Source organism: Pelobates fuscus, chromosome 3, assembly GCF_036172605.1.
Source record: "Pelobates fuscus isolate aPelFus1 chromosome 3, aPelFus1.pri, whole genome shotgun sequence".
Lineage (NCBI taxonomy): Eukaryota > Metazoa > Chordata > Amphibia > Anura > Pelobatidae > Pelobates > Pelobates fuscus.
In genome coordinates, this window is record NC_086319.1 from 164479929 (window position 1) to 164503733 (window position 23805).

The window sequence follows — 23805 nt, forward strand, 5'->3', positions numbered from 1 at the left end:
AAAAACGAGAGAGAGAGAGAGAGAGAGAGAGAGAGAGAGAGAGAGAGAGAGAGAGAGATTGAGACAGAGAGATGCAAACAGAATGGAGGCAGAGAAAGAGGGAAGAGCTGTAGAGCAGGCAGAAGAGGAATGAGGGCCTAGGGTGAAAAGAGAAGAACGGATTGGGGAGCGAGGGATACAGAGAGATGGGCAGTTGGATACAGAGACACAGATGGAAGGAGGGAGACAAAGGCAGCAAGGGAGACATAGAGAGGTGAAAAATGCATTATTCTGCAAAGTGTGGCTTTGGCCCTCGCCAAAGATCAATGCTTCCCTCCCATTCTTTTCATCTACCTCTCCCTCTGCACCATTCCTTGCCCCCCTTCCGACAACCCACCCCCACCCAAATGCCCCTCTCCCGCTGTCAGACCAGCTTTCTTTCCTGCTGAAATACATGCTGTGTGTTCTTTAATTTAAAGTTCCTGAAAGCAATGCTTGCAAATCCCTGGGAACATTTAAATTTAACCTCTTACCTTACAGAAAGTTTTAAATCAGCAAAAACCGAAAGGTTTATTTTTTTTTAATATTATATATATACACACACACACACACACACAGTATATATGGTTCTCATTTTATCATTATTGTTATTATGTTGTTGCAAATGTCACTGAACAGCAGCAATCGACCAGCACATAAATCTCCCAACAAGCTGGATACCTGCTGATTCCCTAGAGACTGTGCGGCTGCAATGCAGGAATATAGAATGTAAAGCAATTCTGGAACTGAGGTCTGTGATATTTATTTGTTTCCTCACTAATCACATCTTCTCTGCCAAAACCTTTTCTTTTAAAAGCAATGAGCAATACATATGATATACCAAATGTGTAATGATAGTTAATTATAAGGTGTTCATTTATTCAAACATGACATAGAAAGCAGAAACAGCAGGTTTGTTAGAACAAAGCAAACAATGTCTTTATATCTGCAATGATTGTCTCTGCCTTATTTTATGTAATAACAGCTTTAGACTAAAGGGATCCCGTCACCGTATAAACTAAATAAAATAGCAAACAACTTAAAGGGACATTGCGTGTGTCTGGATACCATTTATGCATATTAAAACAGAAATGCCACTAAAATTTTCTTTACCTAAATATCAGTTCAATATAATTAGAATCTAAGCAAGACTATATAAATTATGCTGTAATTGACACTTACAGTATGATATATTTTCTACATGGAGTAGTCATCTTGGAATTACATAAAAAAAAAAAAAATTCAAGCCCCCAGAGACAGTTACTGACACAATCAAGAATGGATAAATGTGTGATACCAGCAATCAGTTCACATTTATTGAAAACATTCTTTGAATTCCCTGTCCTCAACGTTCCTAAGAAAAGCAAAGAGTTTACTAGGAATCATTTCAATTCTTATAAATGACTCAACTATTGAACTATTTGAAAATCATCATCACAAGCTACAGGCATTTTTTTTTTAATTTTTTTTTTTTAAAGGAACACTATAAGCACCCAGGTTACTTAAAGGGACACTGTAGGCACCCAGACCACTTCAGTTCATTGAGGTGGTCTCGGTGCAGTGTCATTTTTGCACTTAGTGGGTGCAGTGTCCCTTTTTAAACTTAGTTTACATTGCAGCTCTAAATCTGCCCTCAATGGCTGTCTACTAGACAGCCACTAGAGGGCATCCTGAATTGAAATGGACCTTTGGTCCGGTATCTGATGCTGGACGTCGTCACACCCTTCATGAAAACATCCAGCGTCAGATTTTTGCCCATAGGAAAGCATAATGCTTTCCTATGGGGAGGTCTAATGCGCGCACGGCATTTGCTGTGCATGCGCATTAGAGCCCGCTCGTCACAGGACATCAAAGGTGGCGGCGCTTCGAGCCAGCACCGAGGGACATCGTCGCTGGGATCAGGCAAGTAAATAAAGTGTTTTTAATTGTATTCCTGGCACTATAGTATCTCTTTAATCTCAATGAAGTGGACTATGTGCAGTGTCCCTATCCAACTTAGTCCTGCAATGCAAATAATTGCAGTTTTTCAGAAACTACAATAATTACATTGCAGGACTAAGACTGCCTCCAGTGGCTGTCTACCAGATAGCCACTAGAGGGGCTTTCTGCAGTTTAACAGAGTTTACCTTTGTGAAACAATGCTGGACGTCCTCCCATTTTGCATTCAATGCTTTCCTATGGGGTAGGCATAAGGTGCATGCAGCGCTCGTCGCGCATGTGCATTAGGTCCCCACTAGTGCAATCAGGCAAGTGTTTAAATTTGTTGTTTATTTTTTTAAAATCTGTAATCACGGGGGGAGGGGGATGGGAAACAGGACAATAACTTTAGGGCAGAAGGTCCTTTTTTGAGCACCGCACAGGTCTCCTTGTGGCTGTCTCCTCCTCCTTGGTTGAGATCATCAAACTTCACAAGCTCAGCCAATCCAATGCTTTCCCGTTTTTTGTTATTTTTTTACATTTTACTTCGAATAGCATATAGTCTGTAATGTCTGCATTTAAACAATGACAAGGGCTACAAAGCAGATGCTTAAAGTTAGTCAAATTTTTGGGCTCTGGCATACATGTGACAGACAACAAGCAATGACTTTTCCAATATTCACACTGCAGGAGGGCACTGCATGTAGCCAGAGGGTAGACCATCCAATGAAGACCTCTTTAGTCTCCTGATAATGCACACAAAGAAAGAGGAGTATTCTGATCACTCTGCAAGAGCAGGTCAAGCCGGACTGACCTGATGCTAAAATGCCCTGGGCTATGTACAGCATCAGTCAGAACCTGTATCTGCCTCACACTGAGCAGATGAGTAAATATTCGATTTGCGCCTAGGGGATTCTGCCACTGTATCTTCTGGTTCTAAACAGGCCAGGGATCAATAGAGTGCTGTGGATACAGCAGTATGAACTACAATCAGCACAAAAGACGATTTACATTAGTCAGCAGCTCACAAACATTTCTGGCTAGTTAGTTCGACAACAGCAAGAAGGCCAAAGAGTGGGCATCGTTAAAAAAAAAAACAAATTAAAAGGGACTTCAGGCACCATAATCACTACAAGTTATTGCATAATTGTGTTGCTAAGACGAGATGGGTGCAGTCCCAGTGTGGTCTGATAAAACCCAGAGGATTCCTTAGAACCAAAGCCTACTCCTCCACTTGGGAGATGATAATGAGGAAGTTAATTTTCTCATTGTTTATAAGGATTTATAGAGTGAGTGCAATGTGCAACAAGGGACTGTGAGAACTGGGGTATGGGACGATTCGGTCACAAATAATACATGTTGATGCTGTGCACATATGTGGAGAGATAAAGAGGAAGTGAAACTTCCTCAACATGATGTCTGCAATTTAGGATGTTGGATGTTCTGCTTTTTGTTAAAGCTGCCTGAAAAATATTTGGCAAAAAACCCAATGGAATACAGTGATGGCTACCTAACACCATAACCTCCACAATAAGCTGTAATAACACAATGTGCAGTGGTTATGGTACTTCCGCAGTCAACACATTTTTAATAATGCCTATCAAACAAACCTCCATGAAATATGTATTTTATCAACTTATCCAAAACTTTTCATTTCCACTTTACACCAGTTATGATAGTATAATGCTACTAAATTTAGAAAAAGAAACACAGATATGAGGAGCTGAACAATAAGAGGAATAAGAGACCAGATTCATATTGGAAAGTATGCAAGTGTGAAGGTTTCATAAAATAAAATATCCATTTTAAATGATGACTACTGTAAACTATAATAGAGCAAGCAAGCTTTGTATTCTAGTAGTGGCAAACATATTTTTGTACCAAGTTTTGATGGGATGGGAGAAAGAATGTTGTATTGAAGACAATACTAGAACGCAGGTGTGGCACACTTCTCCAGGACTGTGGGGTTAAGATTCATGGTAAAAGAAAGAAAATTAAAGGGGTTTTTTGGTGTTCTTTTCACCAATATATTTCATGTTAGAACTTTTCTTGACCCGGTCTCTAACCACAAGACAGGAGAATGAGAAGGTAGGGGAAAGGGGTTTTAAGAAGGAAGTGAAGTCTACAAGAATTCACTCAAGCAGCACAACTGCATTCTGCCATTAGCTAGATCAAATATTCGCCTAAGTATAACCCAAGAACTGTCAGCTTTCAAAACACACATTGTACACACATTTGTACCAGAATAGTAGGTCATCATCAGGCAATAAAGGGGTTTGTGATTCTCTATGACATCCTTAATACAAACATTCAATGCTCATTATTGACATCATACATTAAGATTTTGATATTAAGTGCTTATGGTCATAGATCAGGTAAGTAAAATAAATTAGGTCTATGCACTCAGGATTGCTGCAGAAAGGCAGGTTTTTGTTCCAATAAACCTGCCTTTCTGCAGCAATCCTGGGTGTCTGGACCTAATTTATTTTATCTACTAAACTGGGATTTGCCAACCCTGGCCCTGATAAGCACCTGATTCCTTAGTGTGAGTGTGGTATCCTCTCTTTGCGAATTACTATAGATCAGGTTCTGTGTGTGTACGCCTGCTAGTGAGTGACTTTGTGTGTGTGTGTGCGCGCATCTGCTAGTGAGTGAGCTTCTGTGTGTGTATCTGCTAGTGAGTGAGCTTGTGTGTGTGCATGCAAGTGAGTGAGCTTGTGTGTGTGTGTGTGTGTGTGCCTGCTAGTGAGTGAGTTTGTGTGTGTGCTAGTGAGGGAGCTTGTGTGTGTGTGTGTGTATGTGCTAGTTAGTGAGCTTATGTGTGTGTGTGCACACATCTGCTAGTGAGTGACCTTCTGTGTGTGTGCATGCATCTGCTAGTGAGTGAGCTTCTGTGTGTGTGCTTCTGCTAGTGAGTGAGCTTATGTGTGTGTGCGCTTCTGCTAGTGAGTGTGCTTCTATGTGTGTGTATCTGCTAGTGAGTAAGCTTGTGTGTGTGCCTGCAAGTAAGTGAGCTTGTGTGTGTGCCTGCAAGTAAGCAAGCTTGTGTGTGTGTGTGTGTGCCTGCTAGTGAGTGAGTTTGTGTGCGTGCTAGTGAGGGAGCTTATGTGTGTGTGTGTATGTGCTAGTTAGTGAGCTTATGTGTGTGTGTGTGTGTATGTGCTAGTTAGTGAGCTTATGTGTGTGTGTGTATGTGCTAGTTAGTGAGCTTATGTGTGTGTGTGGGTGCATCTGCTAGTGAGTGACCTTCTGTGTGTGTGGGTGCATCTGCTAGTGAGTGCGCTTCTGTGTGTGTGTGTGTGTGTATCTGCTAGTGAGTGCACTTCTGTGTGTGTGTGTATCTGCTAGTGCGTGAGCTTGTGTGTGTGCCTGCAAGTGAGTGAGCTTGTGTGTGTGTGTGGGTATGTGCTAGTTAGTGAGCTCATGTGTGTGTGTGCATCTGCTAGTGAGTGAGCTTGTGTGTGTGTGTGCATCTGCTAGTGAGTGAGCTTGTGTGTGTGTGTGCCTGCTAGTGAGGGAGCGTGTGTGTGTGTGTGTGTGTGCTAGTGAGGGAGCTTCTGTATATTTGTGCTAGTGTTGGAGCTTATGTGTGTGTGCATCTGCTAGTGATGGAGCTTCTGTGTGTGTGTGTGTGTGTGTGCGCATCTGCTAGTGATGGAGCTTCTGTGTGCATCTGCTAGTGAGGAAGCTTCTGTGTGTGTGTGTGTGTGTGTGTGCATCGGCTAGTGAGGGAGCTTCTGTGTGTGTGTGTGTGTGTGTGTGTGTGTGTGCGCGCATCTGCTAGTGAGAGAGCTTGCGTCAGTGAGCTTGTCTGTAGTGAGCGTATGTGTGTGACATTGAGCTTGTCTGTAGTAAGTATTTACTATTGTTTACAAGCACTTATAAAAACCTCTCCATGAATACCTGCACACAACAAATTAAGTGCAAATATTCATGACTATCATAGTGGCAATGGATCTGTAAGGTAAGCCCTCACATATTTTGCTAAACTCTCTCTCACGAATAAAGAATGCCATTGAAGGCACTTTCAGAGGTAGACAGGGTTATCATGGGCACTCTGACCAGTCTGTGGCTGCGCAGCACCATACACAGCAAACTGCAATGTACCGTGTGTTCTGACACCTTTATAGCATTGCAATAATTAAATGTTTCAGCAATTTGAGCTACAGCAGCTCCTTCTGTGTGATCCAACTAACTAGCCTTCGCTCCCCAAGTGCATTAATGAGATGCCAGTTCATCGGTTGTTATTTCTTGCACCACGTTTGGTAGGTAGTAACCACTACATACTGGGAATACCCCACAAAACTTGCCGTTTCAGAGTTGCTCTGACTCACTCATCTAGTCATGACTATTTGGCCCATGTCAGAGTCATTCAGAAATTTTCACTTACCAATTATTCCTGTTTCCAACTTATGAAATTTAAGAACCGACTGTTCACCTGGTGCTTCATATAAGCCCCACCCCTAGACAGGTACCATAGTAACAATATAATCAATGTTATTCACTACACCCAACAGTGGTTTTAATGGTGGCTGTGTGTGTGTGTGTGTGTGTGTGTGTGCGCGCACGCTGCAATGTACTACATGGAATCTGCTGATGCCACCTTCCCAACTTGGGAGTTACAGCCCCAAGTACTCCTATCACAAACGGGAGTACTATTGCCATCACTTTCCACATCCTACAAAAAAAATAAACACGTACACACACACTAACACCCCCACCCCCAGACACCTTAATATTTAGTTTCTCTCACCTGTAATATCTGGATTGCAGATACGTTGAACACACAGCTTTGGAGACATGACTGGCAGAACCAAAGTCGATGACCTTGACCCTGTATGGTTGCCTGGAAGGGTCAACAAGCATGATGTTCTCAGGCTTCAAATCGGCATGAATAAGTCCTAGGCCCTTTAATTTCATGAGTGCAGTGCCAACCTGCTGCAGGACCGGACGAATATACTTAAGGGGCAATGGGCTGAACTTGTTTTGCTTCAGGAAGTCATAGAGATTCTGCTCAAGCATTTCAAACACAAGGCAGGTGTGATTCTTGTGCTGGAAACATTCATAGGCTCTCACAAAATTAAAGTCGTCTGCACTTTCTGTACTCAGCCGAGCTAAAATGCTCACTTCGATTTGACCTTGTCTAGCATATGATGGGTGATTCTTTAGAATTTTTATGGCTACTATCTCGTTGGTTCCTCTTTTCCAGCATTTTACTACCTGACCAAAGGTGCCCCTGCCCAAGAACTCCAGCACTTCATAAGTATTAGTCATCGAGCACAAGACCTCATGTTGCACCAGCTGGTAATCTCCTTCACTGTTGGAGCCACTGTTCTTTGAAGTGGCCGTGGAAGTTGTGGCAGCTGTGGCACCACTTGCATTGTTCTGGGTCATGGGAGGATGCTCATCCACAATCTGCACACTGCTGTTGTTCTCCAACTCTTCACACTTCCTCTTCAAGCCACACTTCTGGTAGGTGTCCAGAAGGCTAACCGTACTTCGACGCATTAGGTTGGTTTGGGGGCCGCCAAGCGTTTGACCACCCACTACTGTTGAAGAAGCGCTGCTGGATGAGGTCACCACAATGTGGCCTGCACTGGTAGGGAATATGACCGTTTGCTCATACGGTGCTTGAAGGAGGGAGGCGTGGGTGAGCACTGGCTGGCCGGATGTGCAGCTGCTCTTGCCTGGATTATAGACCTTGCTATGGCAGCCGTAACCGGTCATATCCCAGGTAGGGCTTAATTCCAACTTCGGTTTCTTCGCACTACAGAAAGCACTCAACGGGAGGCCGTGAGAGGAGAAGATCTGCAGGTGAGAGGCCATACCTGAGAATAATAAAGCGGAAATAGGTTACATTTCCAACAGAACAAAAAAACAAAACAATCTCAACCACTACATATAACTATATGAATCAGTGAAGCATAACATTTTAATCCGATACCAAGGGTCTAAAACAGTGGTGGGGGATTTAACTTCTGGGTCAGTATGCAAAATAGGATGTTCATGCTGTTTTAGCTAGTAAGATTTCTTTGGGACAAGCCTATTGTTTTGATCACACACCAGGCATAACTTTACAGTAGTAATGTATTTATTGCAGCATCACTGAGGTCAGTAAGCTACTTTTACACTGATAATTCCACGTACATAATTTGTGACCCTGCTAAAAAGGGTCAAGATGCACTGGTCTACAATAAAAGCAATGGTGTCCTCGCAACCCCCTTCTTGTCCCTTAGTGTTCCTCTCCCCTTCCTCCCCTGTCCCTTAGTATTCCTCTCCCTCCCCTGTCCCTTAGTATTCCTCTACCCTACCTTCCTTGTCTCTTAGTGTTCCACTCCCTCCCTTGTCCCTTAATGTTCCTCTCCCACCCCTTTCCTGACTCTTAGTGCCCCCCATTCCCATTAATGTTCCTCCCCCCTTTAGTGTTCCTTGCCCTTCTCTTTTAGTGGTCCTCCCCTACCAGTATTTTTCCCCCCTTCCCTGTACCTTAATGCCCCCCTAGTGTTCTTTCCTCCCCCGACTCCCCTGTCCCATAGTGTTCTTTCCTTCCCCCCACTCCCCTTTCCCATAGTGTTCTTTCCTCCCCCCACTCCCCTGTCCCATAGTGTTCTTTCCTCCCCCCACTCCCCTGTCCCATAGTGTTCTTTCCCCCCCCACTCCCCTGTCCCATAGTGTTCTTCCCCCCCCCCCCACTCCCCTGTCCCATAGTGTTCTTCCCCCCCCCCCACTCCCCTGTCCCATAGTGTTCTTTCCCCCCCCCACTCCCCTGTCCCATAGTGTTCTTCCCCCCCCCCCCCCACTCCCCTGTCCGATAGTGTTCTTTCCCCCACTCCCCTGTCCCATAGTGTTCTACTTCACAAAATCTCACCTAGAAAAGTTAACTAGTTTTCCTGGCACTATAGCTTGTTTTCACAGTGCAAATGTCTTCTTGGGGCCAAAATCCCAGCTGTCCCTATTTTAAACCGAAATCACTATTTCTCTCTTTTCTCAGAGCTCCACATTGTTTGTGTGTCTGAGTGTGTAACTGAGCTTCAAAGCCATCATACTCACAGTAATGTGTCTTTAAACTATAACAAATGTGGTTAGAAATCACATAAGATACAGTGTTCTTCTTCCAATTTATTTATTTAGTATTAGTTGCATACATTTTTATTAGTAGGTCACCTCAAATGTCTTGTATTAGAACACTCCAGCCCCTGGCTACACCCTCATCATGCTTCTAAAATTAAAGTGTCCCTCTTTGTGCACTTGAAATGTTGGGAGATATGCAGCATTAAATATGCATGGTAATTTGTGGCAGTGCATGAAGTGCATCTCCAAGTTCCACAGCAACAGCATTCATAGTGATGTGTTGTCAATACTGATGGGCTCCACAGCAATAAAATGTAAAGGGACACTACTGGCATCAAAACAATGTTGGCATAAATGGACACTATAGTCACCAGAACAACGATAGCTTAACCCCTTCAGGAAGGAGTCAATAGTACACGTTCGGATCAAAACAAAACAAACAAAAACAGGAATTTGCGTTATATGTCTGTTCAACGGTAATTCACCTCTTTCATATTAAATGCACCCACACTTATTATATATAATTTTGTTCAGGAGAAACTGGGCTTTCATTTCATATAAAATATTTATATATGAAAAATAATTTATTATGAATAAAATTTAAAAAACTGTGAGAATTTTTTATTTTTTTTTTAAATTTGTAGTTCCGCCTCACATTTTAGCTGTAAATGTAAGAATACTGTTAGGTTTTACTGCAAGAAAATGCACATATTTGCACATCAGCGATGTCTCACGAGTACAACAGTACCCCCCATTAACAGGTTTTATGGTGTTTTGGAAAGTTACAGGGTCAAATATAGAACGTTCCATTTTCAAATTGAAATTTGCCAGATTAGTAATGTTACCTTTGAGACTGTGTGGTAGCCCAGGAATGAGAATTACCCCCATAATGGCATACCATTTGAAAAAGTAGACAACCCAAGGTATTGAACGTGGGGTATGTTTAGTCTTTTTAGTAGCCACTTAGTCACAAACACTGGCCAAATATTAGTTTTTTGCTTTTGGCCAGTGTTTGTGACTAAGTGCCAACAAAAAATGACTGGAAATACCCCATTTGCAATACCTTGGGTTGTCTACTTTTGCAAATGGTATGCCATCATGGGGGTAATTCTTATTCCTGGGCTACCATACGGTCTCAAAGGCAACATAACTAATCTGGCAAATTTCAATGTCAAAAAAAAGAAATGCAAGCCTTATATGTGACTCTCTAACTCTCCAAAACACCATAAACCTGTACATGGGGGGTACTGTTATTCTCGGGAGACTTCACTAAACACAAATATTAGTGTTTTAAAACAGTAAAACATATTACAACAATAATAAAGTCCATAAAAATATGCAAAAAACTTCACTTTTACTTAACATATCATCGTTGTAATACAATTTACCAGTTTGAAACACTAATAGTTGAGTTCAGCGAAGTCTCCCGAGTAAAACAGTACCCCCTATGTACAGGTTTTATGGTGTCTTGGAGAGTTACAGGGTCAAATATAGTGCTTGCGAATTAAATTCTCTGCACTTTCTCCCTGTGTTGTCAGGCATGTCAATCAAATTCTAATTAATCAAATGGCATAACTATGTTACAAAATGACTTAAATATACACGTCGAATTTTAATATATATGCATTTATAGGTATTTAAATTCTACATGTATACTAATGTAATCTTTTATGTAATTATATGTATTTATCTCTATATATATATATATATAGTTGCGGTTATTTGTATTTTATATATAGATCGATATATATAGAATGTCATTCTAAGTGTATTTTGTTACCAATATATATATATATATATATATATTAATAACAAAATACAGTTAGAATGAAATTACATATGAATATATAATTTATTTTAAATTTTGTTTCAATATTTTATTTAATTATTGTAATTATACATATATATATATATACATATATATATATATATATATATATATATATATATATATATATATATATATATAGATGCATTTAATTTAATTTATAATATGTCTAATATTTTTTTTTTTTTACTTTCCTACCAGAAGGGGGACTGTCTGATATTTCAGACAGCCCCCCTGCTGGCAGATCCACAGCCAGCTATAGGGGGCCATGTGATCGCTCTTTGAGAGCGATCACATGGCCCCCGGGGGCCTCATTTGCCGGGGGAGGGCTGCCTGGGCTGTCAGGCCGTCCTCCAGAAGAGCAAAACAAAAAGTATATATACAACACACGTGCTCCCCAATGGTAAAAAATATCAAATTAATTTACCAAATGTAGAAATGTAAGAAGAACCTTCTAATCTTCTTAATATTAGTATAAAAAATACAATCTACAAACAGAAGAGGATCGCGGCGGAGGTGAGTACGCCAGACCTCCAGGGGCTGCAAGCCGTTACGGCGTTCTATGCCGCCGCAACGGCTTTAAAGCCCTTTAAAGCCGCAACGGCATAGAACGACGTAACGGCGTTAAGGGGTTAATGTAGTTGTTCTGGTGGCTATTCATGCTCCTGCAGGCTTTTTGTTGTAAACACAATCAATGTATCTCTATGGGGGAACATTCAGCACCTCAATGTAGAGCGTGGAGATGCGAACGCAGCACTGACACAGGAATCACCTCTGGTGGCCATGTTCCTAGGCAGTAATATAAACACTGCCATTTCTATGAATAGGCAGTGTTAACATTAAAGATCCTGCAGGGACAGGCAGTAGATACCAGAACAACTACATTAATCTGTCTTGTTCCAACCCTGTTGCCAAGTGTCCCTTTAAGGTCTCTTAATAGTGTCCCTTTAAGGTCAAAAGCTTGTTTAGCTTTAGATTTTGTATAACCTTTTATTCATTCATAAAAGTATGCAGTGACAAAAATTAAAAAGTGAATTTAAATGTATAATTATAGGCCAAACCGATTTGTATAGTTTTTCAATTGTTGCTATTTTGGCCTACAATTTTAAATTCACATTGAAATTCTAGCAATTCTCCCTATAATTAATAACCTGGACCAAGTCCTAAAACCTTTATCACTCCCTGTTATACCAAAATAATACATCTACACTTATATGGGTGCATTAATCAATCTTGCTCACCTCAAGCATGCAAGAAGCACAGTAAATATTAATATAAACACACACCAATCAGAATTGCATTGTTTTTACATATAACCCCCCCCCCCCCCCCCCTCCCTCCCTTTCATAAGACAAACCATAACATTCTAGATTACTTCTTCCAGATTTGGCATATAGATAACATACATTAAATAGCCGTTAAATAGGTATTCTTTGAACATCTGTTAATTTAAAAAATGGTCATATTCAGCACACACAAATTTTAAATTGATCATCTGAATGTTAGTTTCAGGTAAAAATTCTCCTTGAAGACGGCAACAAGAAAAATATGCAGGACAAGCATTTAAGCACAGAGTTGGCCAGGAGGTAATTGCAGGTATTCATTACATAATAGCAATGTAAGCTAAACATTGATTATTTGAATCTGAAGTCATTAGAATGGATCTCACTGTGGACTTTTAAATACTACCCTTTTCCCCTCGACCCCAAGCAGTCTAAGCAAGACTACTAAACATTATTGGTAAACATCTGAGGAGCACTATAGTGAAGTTGTTGGCTCTTTAAAAAAAAATATATATATATATATTTATATATATATATTTTTTTTTTTTTAAATAAACTCAACTGAATGTTAAAATGCTATTATTTTTCCTGTCTCGTTGCCTATATGTGCACCCACACTTATCAATTATGTCAGCTAGATTACATTTCCAAATATTACACGTGCAATATTTGTCCGCAATATTTGTCCGTGTATACATTATCTCAATGAAATGGTCTTAGTGCAGTGCCCATGTCGTTTTAATACTGCAATGTAAAACATTGCCATTTAGTAGATACAGCAATGTTTTGTTTGCACAATACCTCTAATGGCTGTCTTCCTGACAGCCACTAGAACGTGCTTCCACAATAACAACCAAGTTTGACTTGGTTATGAGATGATCATCGTGGAACGTGCACAAATACTGATCATGTCAAAGTATTGTATCCGAGGCTTCCTATGAGAAGCATTAGATTGGACAAGCATGGTGCATGTGCTTATCGTCCTCAGTAAAAAGAGTTCTACAGTATCATTAAAACTGAATTTTACAGACAAAGTTGGTAAAATACCGTCGGAAAGTTTACAATCTTGTTGTTTTTGTTACTTTTTAGAGGCTAACCACAACTCGCCAAAATTCCTCTTACTGCCATCAGGTAGCGACTGGTGGTGACGGCAAAAATTTTATAGTAGGAGCTGGGAGTTACTGTCATCCGCCACAGAAAACTAGTTGCCAAATCTCAGGTAACAACTCCCATTAAATTTCTATAGAAGCTGCCAACATTTACTTAGCGACTGCTTTCTGTCTGGTTTGCAACTCTGACGCTACTCATCAGTGTCTGCCATTAACCCAAAAACCCAGCCTCTAGTTTTGCATCATATTGAAACAAAGGGCTAGTTTACAACCTTATTAGCAAGTGCTATTATGTGTAGATATTAACAACAGATGGACGTTTGTAGCAGCCACAAATTATAACCAGGTTGGCAAGTCTGTATAATATTTGTGGCCTATAACGAACAGCAGCTGATACTACAGATACCATTTACTTGTACATTAGCAGCTTGTTGGTAAAGCATAGAAATACGCACTTGAGCATGTGAACTTCACCCTTTATGGCCAGTAGTGACGGACAAGTGGTGGCTAGCTAGTTGAACTTGGCAACAGGTTCGGAACAAAACTTTTTGTTTTAATAGGATTCATAGGGATTCCACTGTTAACCTCTCTACTCTAGTCAAAAGTCTAGTCTGGTGTTACGTTTTTTTTGTATTAGCAGATAAAGAGTAGCGACAGGGTTGGAAACCAGTCTCTAAGTAATGGTTAGTATCTCCATTGAAAATACGTATACCTAGCCATGAAAGCACATAAACGCATAAGCCCACGCAAACCGCTCAGAACGGACAAGTTTGCCTCCATCACATGCTTGCATATACACAGCACAGTTTCCAGTCAGTGTCTGTGCACAGCTGTACAAATACCTGGACGGTTCAGTGGGGAAGCTAGACCAGCCAATTCTCGTCATGCTTCCATTTCATATTGCTCCATTGGAAACAACACAGATGTATACATTTGCACATTATCTAATTATCAAATGGTTATATTTATTAGAAAATGGGGTTTTCTTTTCTCATAAACATATTTTATACACATATACATACACACACATACACACACAGTCAAGAGACATACATACAACCCCTCTTCCTTCTCTGGCATCTACAAGGAATTCTATTTACGCTCTATCAACAACATTTTGATTTCCTGCCCAGAACCAAGAAACATTGGAAAGAGAAGTGAATCACAATTTTTCATGTTGTATCCATGAACAAAATGCATCTATGCAACCCCTAAACACCTTTTTAAGGCTTATGAACAATGAAATCTTTATCTAAATTTGCTATATTATAGGCATGGCCTAAGGTCTTATTTAACTACAGCTCCCATGTTGCTTTGTCAGATATCTGAATGGCAAAGCATCATGGAACTTGTAGTTCTACAGGATCAAAGCATCTGACTTTTGGCCAAGCTTAAAATCATGCTAATGAGTTTAGGTGAGACCTGTGGACTTCCAAGTAGATTTCTCTCTTTCAATCTTTTCTTTTTTAAAGTGCAGCGAGCAATAATCAGCAACAAGAAGGGAGGAACTTTCTGAATACTACTGCACTTGCACTCACAGTGTTAAAACAGCAATCGTCTGAATTTGCTTTTCGGCCTTAGAGGCATATTTGTTTACTAAACTAAAACATGCAGTGATATTCAGAATTTAATCTCAGCATTGTTGAACTTTGTCATCTGGTTCCTTCAGCACTTTGGATGTAAACGTACCACATAATTGTACTGTTTAGCTAATAAACCAATATCTCGCAGAATCAGTTAAAACACAGATATTTATCTCAACACGACCTTTAAAAAAAAATTATATATATATATATAAAAAATGAAATAAAGCTCCTGCACTCCAACTAAATAACAATTCAATACCTGTTTTTTATTGCTGTTCTTTTTTGGCATGAAATCTGTGAGTGAGACTGTCAATAATAAATAGGGTGGCTAAAGCATAATATAAAAACAGATCTGTGTCTCCCACTATCAGCCCCCACCCACCCCCTAGCTATGTTGCCATATCAGTTTGTAAGATCAGTGACAGAGTTCTGGCTTCACCAACCCTGTTTATTGCTGAGGAGAACAAGAGATATCTCCTCTGTAAGTCTATTCATGTCCCACAAAGCAACCTCTCAGAGAGACATTTATATCAGTGTACAGACCAGATGACAAAGACCTGGCTTCCTCAGTCTGAAGCTATTGTCCTTTCCAAAGCTGTAGTCAATGTAGCCCTGACATTGCCAGCAGTCTCCCAGCGAGAAAGAAATAGCAATAGCTAGTCGCCCAGTTACAAAAGCAAACTACCCTCTGTGTGCACAGAATAAAAGGATTATAAAAACATCCCTAACAAAAGGCAAAAGCACGGCCATTTCAGATTCATCCACAAACACATAGCTCCTATCAGCATACAGATATAGCCATTGAGCTTGTTGCTATTTTATTAAGTAGCAGCAGACAGATGTCCTGCACCAATATAGAAAAATAGTTACAAAGGGGGGGATTTATAAAAGTTTGGTGCAAATATGTAAACCGGGCAGTCAAAAATGGAAAGAAATAGCCTGCTTCTTCTACTTGTTTCCATGGTAATTGCATCATGTTTAGTACTTTGCACCATTTTTCAGACCACAGCACTTCCCTAAATCTCATCCATAGTGTTCTAACAATACATGGATACACTCTCAGATACTTTTATAATAGTATACACATAAATGCATCCCATATTATCCTGCACAAATTGTTCAGTAAATAGAATACTGGTAAACATACGGGTCCACCAGTATACATGAAAATAACAACACTCTTATACATGTAGATATCCTAGGACACAATGATAATGCTAAGGCCTTCACATAGCTGTATATTAAACATGCACACTCTCTATGATACCTATCCATCAAGTGGCCTGGTGATCAAATTACATGCATATAATTACAGGTATAAGGACAATCTGTTAGCTGGCAACAATTATGGGTAATCCAGTCCAACAACAGCTGGAGAGTAGACACTGGGATTGTATAACTCTAGATGGCTACACACGCAAAGAGTATCAATATATACTTACACAAAACACAGTGCATTTGAATCCTTCTCCACAGTCTAGTAAACACGCAGACACAGTATTTATTCTCTGTGTGGCCAATGATTTGATACAGTTACACTAGTCTAAACACACAGGCAGAAGAACACTTAGTCCGCAATATACACCGTCTACAGAACCAGAAAATATGTATTCATCTTCCAAAAGCATTCTAATGATATATACAGAAAGTGGTAAAGCCATGATTACATTCATATCTTTGAACAGACTAGAGATGAAAACGTACACACTGACTAAACTAGACAGACACATAGCAATCAGAAATACACGATGACACAGACATGCCAGCATCTTACACTCTGTCGCTTACTTTCAACCATTTAAATATAGGGGGTGTTTAACAAGTCTCTACGCGAATCCAAGGATTACAATTTTTAGCATCGGAGCGGTTACATGAGAAATACAAGTTCTATGGACTATTAACAGCTGGGCCACTGAGCTCAAGATTCACCCAGACGAACACTTGCCAATATGAATAATAATTGTGGAAATATTTCAGTGTACACAGAATTATTCTCATGAAGCTTTTAAAGCAGGGGTGCCCAAAAGGTAGATTCCTCAGATATTTTCAAACTAAAGCTTCCATGATGCTTTGTAATGCTTAGGGCATGTAAAGTATCATGGGAGTTGTAGTTTGAAAACATTTTGGGATATTCCTTTTGGGCACCACTGTATTAAAGGATCCAGTTATTCTTATTATAAACAGATATAAAGTACCATACAGGGAGCATTAGTATAACAAAGCTCCACAGAATAAAAATGCAGTAATGTGTGCATAAGGAAGACTCCAAACACAATACCTACAATTATTATAAAAACATTTGGGTGGATAATGAGGCAGGGACATTTCTTCATTAGGGCAGTGCATCTGAGGGGATGGTGCTTGAAGACCCTCTTTAAATCACAATATGTTCTTTTTCTAAATGGCCACTATTTTTAACCCTTAAGGACTGACAGAATACATAATAAGTAGACTAATTAAAAATCATATACCAAAATGTCCCTCATTTAACTGATGGTTTGCTGTATTGAGCTGCAAACGTAAAATATGCAAGATATTCCACACTGTACAATGAATATATTACGAAATATGGAATTATGGTAATTTTTTCTAATCCTGAATAAGTAGATGAGACGTATCTTTAGAAAACCTGCAAACCGACTGATCTCTCACAGTGCTCACTGCTACATGCTGTAGGTGACTCCACTGTATATAATATAGATAGACTAAATCCTAACTAGATCCCCTGGGTATATCTCATATCAAAAACAATGCAGTAAGAGATTGTAACCTTGCCCACCACTTCTACTGTCACAGTTATTTAGCTCAGGGGTACACCAATGGTTTCACCAAACCAGGCCTGAATGTAAAACGGCAAGTGTATTACAAAAAAAAAAAAAGGTCTGCTTATGCTTTCCATCCTTTTTAAGATGAATTAATAGTAATAAATGAAATGTAATGCAGCAGACTGATTTTGACAACATATTTTGAAGACAATGCCTGACTGTCTCTCTATCAAATAAAACTGAAAATCATTGTTTCCTTTTTTTACACACTGGTTTACTATAACATTAGTCCCCTGGATAGATAGATCATATGATTGTTCCTCACTGATTATGTATAAGGGGGCTGGTGATGTCACATTGATGTCATGCTGATTCATACTCTATGACTCACCAGGAAGGAAGATTTAGAACTGTTGGCAAACGTAGTAAAGCCACAATGACTATTGACTATAGAACAAAAATTACAAATATATGATATGAATACATACATATATATCTTTCTCCTGCCACTTCTCCCTTTTGTCTCCAATAATAAAGTTTTTTTCTTTTTTCTTGTCATGAGCTGCTTAATGTCAAAAATGTAATACTTCTAGCAATCAATTTTTGAGTTGAATAAGATGCACTTTACCATGGTCTATTTCCTAAAATGAACCCTCATTATCTAGATTTTAAAGGGACACTATAGTCACAAGAACAACAACAGCTTAGTGGAATTGGTTCTGGTGTGTATTGCATGTCCAGGCAGGCTTTTTAGTGTAAGCACTTCTTTTTCAGGAAAAGGGAGAATTGATATGCTCAGAGGCCACTTGAGGTGTTTCACTCAGATTGCCACTAGAGGTGCTTCCTTGGTCATTGTACACAACTGTAGAATATGATGGCACTTTATACAGAACAAATAAAATAATTATGGCTGTCAATACACAGTCATTTTTACAATGTTATATGGTAGCTACAGGAGTAAGGTCACATGGGATCCAAACTCAGCGTTCAAGGGGACCCTTTTAAAAAAATAAAAATAATAATTATAATTATTATTATATATAGGTATTATATATATATATATATATATATATATATATATGTCTTTATTCAATCATGACTAGGCAGATATAGAGAAAAGCATACAAACATCCAAAACACACGTATCAAGAGATGAGACGTTGTACAATTTTGACAAAAGGCATGAGAAAATTTGTGATAGGCTAAAGAACACCAAAGAAAATTTTATATATATATATATATATATATATATATATATATATATATATATATCTGAAACGAAAAAGGTCAAGGAGTCCCTTTAAGGTAGGAGTGAGCTACTGTGAGGTCTAAAAATATAAATAAATAAAATTTGCTACAAAATTCTGCTTTCAATAGGAGATATCAACGTTACTTTAATAATCTTTCTATTTCTCATTTTAAATATACTGGGCAGCAAGCATTGCTACTACATACATGCACATTTACCTGCCTGTGGAGTATGTTATTAAATCTGACTGGCGTATTGCTGAAAATAAGGTCATCCTCACTATAGGTGGGCGCTGAGGGGAGCTGTATGTCACTGGAGAATGAGTGATAAGATGTCGGTGTGTCAGCTTCAAGTATTAATAGAGAGCTTAGCTGGCATTTTGAATCAGCGTGCCAGCTGTCAACATACTTTAGATAAAGGGGAATGTTAAAGGAAATTCAGGACCAGTTAATCTGTCACCCAAAGGAAGTTTATTAGTTAATATAGCATGCAATGCTGAATAAATGTTGACGTATTTGCAGCAATGTACGAGCTTCTTTATACTAAACTTGTACCACAGTACCATTGAATTCATTATTGTCACAGTACCTAGACAAATCGTCACAACATTCAAGCATTACCACAAGTGCGCCGATATTGAATCCGTGTTTTCCAGTCTTTCCCATTCCTGATCGACGTTTGCATTCAGCACCATTTCAGCTAATTCTTGCCACAGTTGTTTGATTCTGGGGCAATGCCACTATAAGTAAATATAGGTACCTCTAGATGCACATTGCTTCCAAGACATACCCGACACATTTTAAATAAGCAAACTGTTGTGAGATACCATTGAAATGTATTTATGGTTGCAGATACCAACGGAAGATGTAGATTCCCAAATGTATGCTTCCTCTGGGGGCCCAGCTCCCTCTCCCAAGCCGACAGATATATTAGTGTGTGAGATGTATTTGCCAGTAATATTTGAGAGCATATGTCCGATATTTTGCCAAATCGTTTTGAATTGTTGGACTTGTTGCCGCATTCTCTAGGGATTGTGCAACTTGTCATATTTTGAGGGGAGTTTAAGAATATTTGAATTTGGATGTATCAAAAGAAATCTGATGTTATTTAAGGGACCTCCTTTGATAATTCATGAAAAAGTATCAGTTGGTCTTTTTAATAAAGAAAAATATCAGTATAAATCATTATTCTAAAATTACGTGAACAACAGTGGAGTCTTAGATGGGGAACTGTGTGTTACACAATAACAGTATGAGGGGTGAAGAAGACAATGTGAATTTTGTGAAGAGTCTTGTCCCATACATGTAGTGTTGTGCTTAACGCTATGGAAGTTGTTGAAAACAGGGTTTTAGTTTGTTTATTGACTCTCCTGACCTCTGTAATCCCGATCTGGCTAGATCTATTGTATTCCTGTATTTCTGGTATCCAGATATTGGCTAGTATTCACATTTATGTGTTTTTTTTTTGTATGTTAAACCTGGCCATTTTAAGATCCGGTAATACCTCCTTCGTGTCTTCCTATCTCTGACCTATACTTATAAGTTGGGTAGTGTAGTCATGACAATTATTCAGCCAAGCGAGACTGCCCAAGCTACATTAACTGACAACGATGCTTCTCGGAGAGTACTGAAGAATTAGCCACATTCAGCATCATCATCCTGTGTGTGATGACACGGAACATGAAGTCCTTCAAAATGGAAGAATCTCTAGTGGTTGTCTGTTTGACAGCCACAAGAGGTGTGTTTCAGCAAAATGTAATTTGTTTTGCAAAAAAAAAAAAAGGGACACCATCTATGCACCAAAATCATCACAATGGTTAGTGTCCCATTAATCAATTCTGGTCTGTATTAAAGTATACATATAAATGATCAAAATGGATGTGCCAAATGCAACAAGGGATATCCCTGCCGACAGGCCTCAGGACACAAGAATTTTCACCATAACCTCCATGAACTTGCTGTATTAGAGATTGAGCTCAAAAGATGTTCTTTATTGATTACTAGATCTGAAAATAATTTGATAATCGACCCTTGTGTCTATACCATTTTGTTTTTTCCCTTTTACATTTGATATCAATTGAAATGTTAAGCAACAAAAAAAATGGCAAATGTATACATAAAATTATGTAATAAGCTTACCATTCATAGTTGCATTACCCAAAGTGCAAAACACCTGTAATGTCATTATTAATCAAATTCAGGGCAAAAGCCGACATGTAGGTCTCTGGTGTGAATATTTAGAAAATACTAACAACTCAATTTAGTAGGCAGCGTAGTAAGCAGCTTAGACCTGCACTGCTGCTGAATTCTGTTACACTCAGAAGTCATATCAATACACATTTAAAGTCAGAGGCCAAGTGAGTGTCCTCTCTTTTAGTTCAACCCCATGGGCACAAAATGGAGAGTATTAAACAGGGTGCATGAGATGCCCAGTCTTTACACAAAGCCCTCAGTGGGCTTATTTTCGTTTTTTTTTTTATATGTTGAGTTCCAATTTTTTTCCTATTTTTAAGGTCTTTATTTTATACATGTTTGCTGAGAAATAAAGAAAGAAGATTTAAGATCATTTATCAATAATTCAAATAAGTACTATACCTTTTTTTAAAGAATTTTTTTCAGATTCCTTGCCTTTTCTCCTTAACTTATTAGTGTGAGGTGAGTAGTTTTCTTGTGTCACTATACCCCACTCCTTCGAAAATGTAAGTTCATTTGAGCAGGGCGCTCGACATCCTCTGTTCCTGGGCATTCAACCCGTCTTGTTGCAATTACATGTCTGTTAGTTCACCCATTGTACAGTGCCATGGAATTTATTGATGCTTTATATATAAATTATAATAAGGTAGGAGCACTCATGTTCAGGCTAGAACAAATGTATTAACTGGTATTGCCAGTTATACCAGTTAGTAAATAGCAATTTAGTATTTTAATAAATTGAGGGGGGGGGAGCTTTATTGAGCGCTACTAAATCAAACAGCAAATGGGAATCATCTTCAGGCATAAAAATAAGATTTAACACACTATCCAAACTACAATGAATTGGAAAGATACGCAAATAGAAAGCCAAATATTATCACAGAAGAAGAAATACCATTTTCGTCATGTACAGTAGGCGAGATTAAAAAAAAATGTTTGTTTGTTTTTTTTAATTGCAGTGTTAACATTGTTGTGCTAAAAGAACAGGGATACTGCTCTCAGCCCACATGATTAACATGAGTTGGGCTGGAGGACTTTAGTGTTCCTTTATGTATAGTTGTACAATACAGGATACCATTTGCTGCTATTGCAGTCTGCATCGTAGGGTTACCACCTGGCCGGTATTTTACCGGCACAGCCGATATTTGAGGCTCTGTGGCCGGTGCTGCAATACAATTGCCGGTATTTTTCTTTGAAGATAATATTCTGCAATATTAGTACCCGCCACCAGGGTGTGCAGTGCTCTCAGGTCGTACTAAGAAAACTGGTTGGTGCTAGAGCTGTGTGGAGAGGGCTGAGATGGGATGTCGCAGCATGTCCCTGCCCTCTCCACGGATAGAGTCTGCATGGGAGGAGCAGGAGCTGCAGGTCAAGGAGATGGAAGCATGGGAGTAGGAGCTGTGTCTTGAGAGCAGGTTCTTGTGTGCTTATATGCAGCAGTTTGTGTGTGTGTATTTACTCAGCAGATTGTGTGTGTGTGTGTGTGTGTACACACTCAGGTGTGTGTGTGTGTGTGTGTATGTGTGTACACATTAAACAGAGTGTGTGTGTGTGTGTTATAAATGGTATGTACACACATTGTTATAGAATTTATACACACACACACACAACATACAGACTTTGTAGACACACACTCAAAGTATACAGACAATGACACACGCTCAGACAACAGTATGATCAAACTGTTATACACATTTAGACAACAACACACTACTACACACACACTCATACAGACAGTCCATACACACACTGTCTCACATTTACAATGCTATACACACAGTCACACAAAATACAAACATTGTAAGTAGTTTATTAGTAACTTTGGGAACTTTCTACTTCCAAATGTTCTCATTCTTTTATGTATGTCGTGCCCTGTGATGTCACGCATATATAATTAATTATGCAAATTACAATGGCCGGTATTTTTTCCAAAAAATGTGGCAACCCTACCTGCATGGAAACACTGCCCAGCTGCTAAAATGCTGTCATACTGTAACCTGCAAAGGTTCTGAAGAGTTTGGGAGGAAAGAGCAGTTACTATTTACATATTCAGGGTTATTTACTACAGTGAGAATTCTCAGTGACTTCAAAGTGAATTTCAAATGTAAGGCTAGTGAAGCTGAACTGAAAATATAGCTGATTTTTTCTGTTTACCTACATACAGGTGGTCCTCACTTTATGGTCTGTTTTACGACCGCTTGTACTTACAACCAGCTCTCTAGCGTGGGGATTCAAGGGTTTCCCCACGTTAGAGAGCTGGTATATGTTCAGGGAATTTTCCCCGTACATTTTCCCCGTACACCCAGCCTCTAGAGGCTGTCTCATTGACAACCACTAGAGGGCTTGCGTGCTTCTCACTGTGAAAATCACAGTGAGAAGACGCCAGCGTCCATAGGAAAGCATCGATAATGCTTTCCTATGTGACTGGCTGAATGCGCGCGTGGCTCTTGCCGCGCATGCGCATCCAGCCGAAGAGGCGGAGGAGAGCTCCTCGCCCGGCACTGGAGAAAAAGGTAAGGAGGGGGTCCCTGAGGGTGCACTATAGTGCCAGGAAAACGAGTATGTTTTCCTGGCACTATAGTGGTCCTTTAAGTTTGAACAAACCACGAGACTTCTGGAACAATGTTCTTTGGACAGATGAGACCAAAGTGGAGGTTTGACCATAATGCACAGCTCCACTTTTGGTGAAAACCAAACACAGCTTACCAGCACAAACACCTCATAACTGTCAAGCACGGTGGTGGATGGGTGATGATTTGGACAGGTATTGCAGCCACAGGACATGGG

General features: G+C 39.5%; 1 protein-coding gene across 3 annotated transcripts in view; it reads right to left on the reverse strand.

Annotated features, from left to right (window-relative positions):
• Positions 1 to 23805, reverse strand: part of HIPK2 (homeodomain interacting protein kinase 2) — a 72607-nt gene that overhangs the window by 33696 nt on the left and 15106 nt on the right. For all 3 annotated transcript variants that reach the window (XM_063447623.1, XM_063447621.1, XM_063447622.1), the window contains exon 2: positions 6689 to 7763. In XM_063447623.1, the coding sequence (XP_063303693.1) occupies positions 6689 to 7761 (1073 nt within the window). In that variant the 5' untranslated portion in view covers positions 7762 to 7763. The remainder of the gene's footprint in view (positions 1 to 6688; positions 7764 to 23805) is intronic.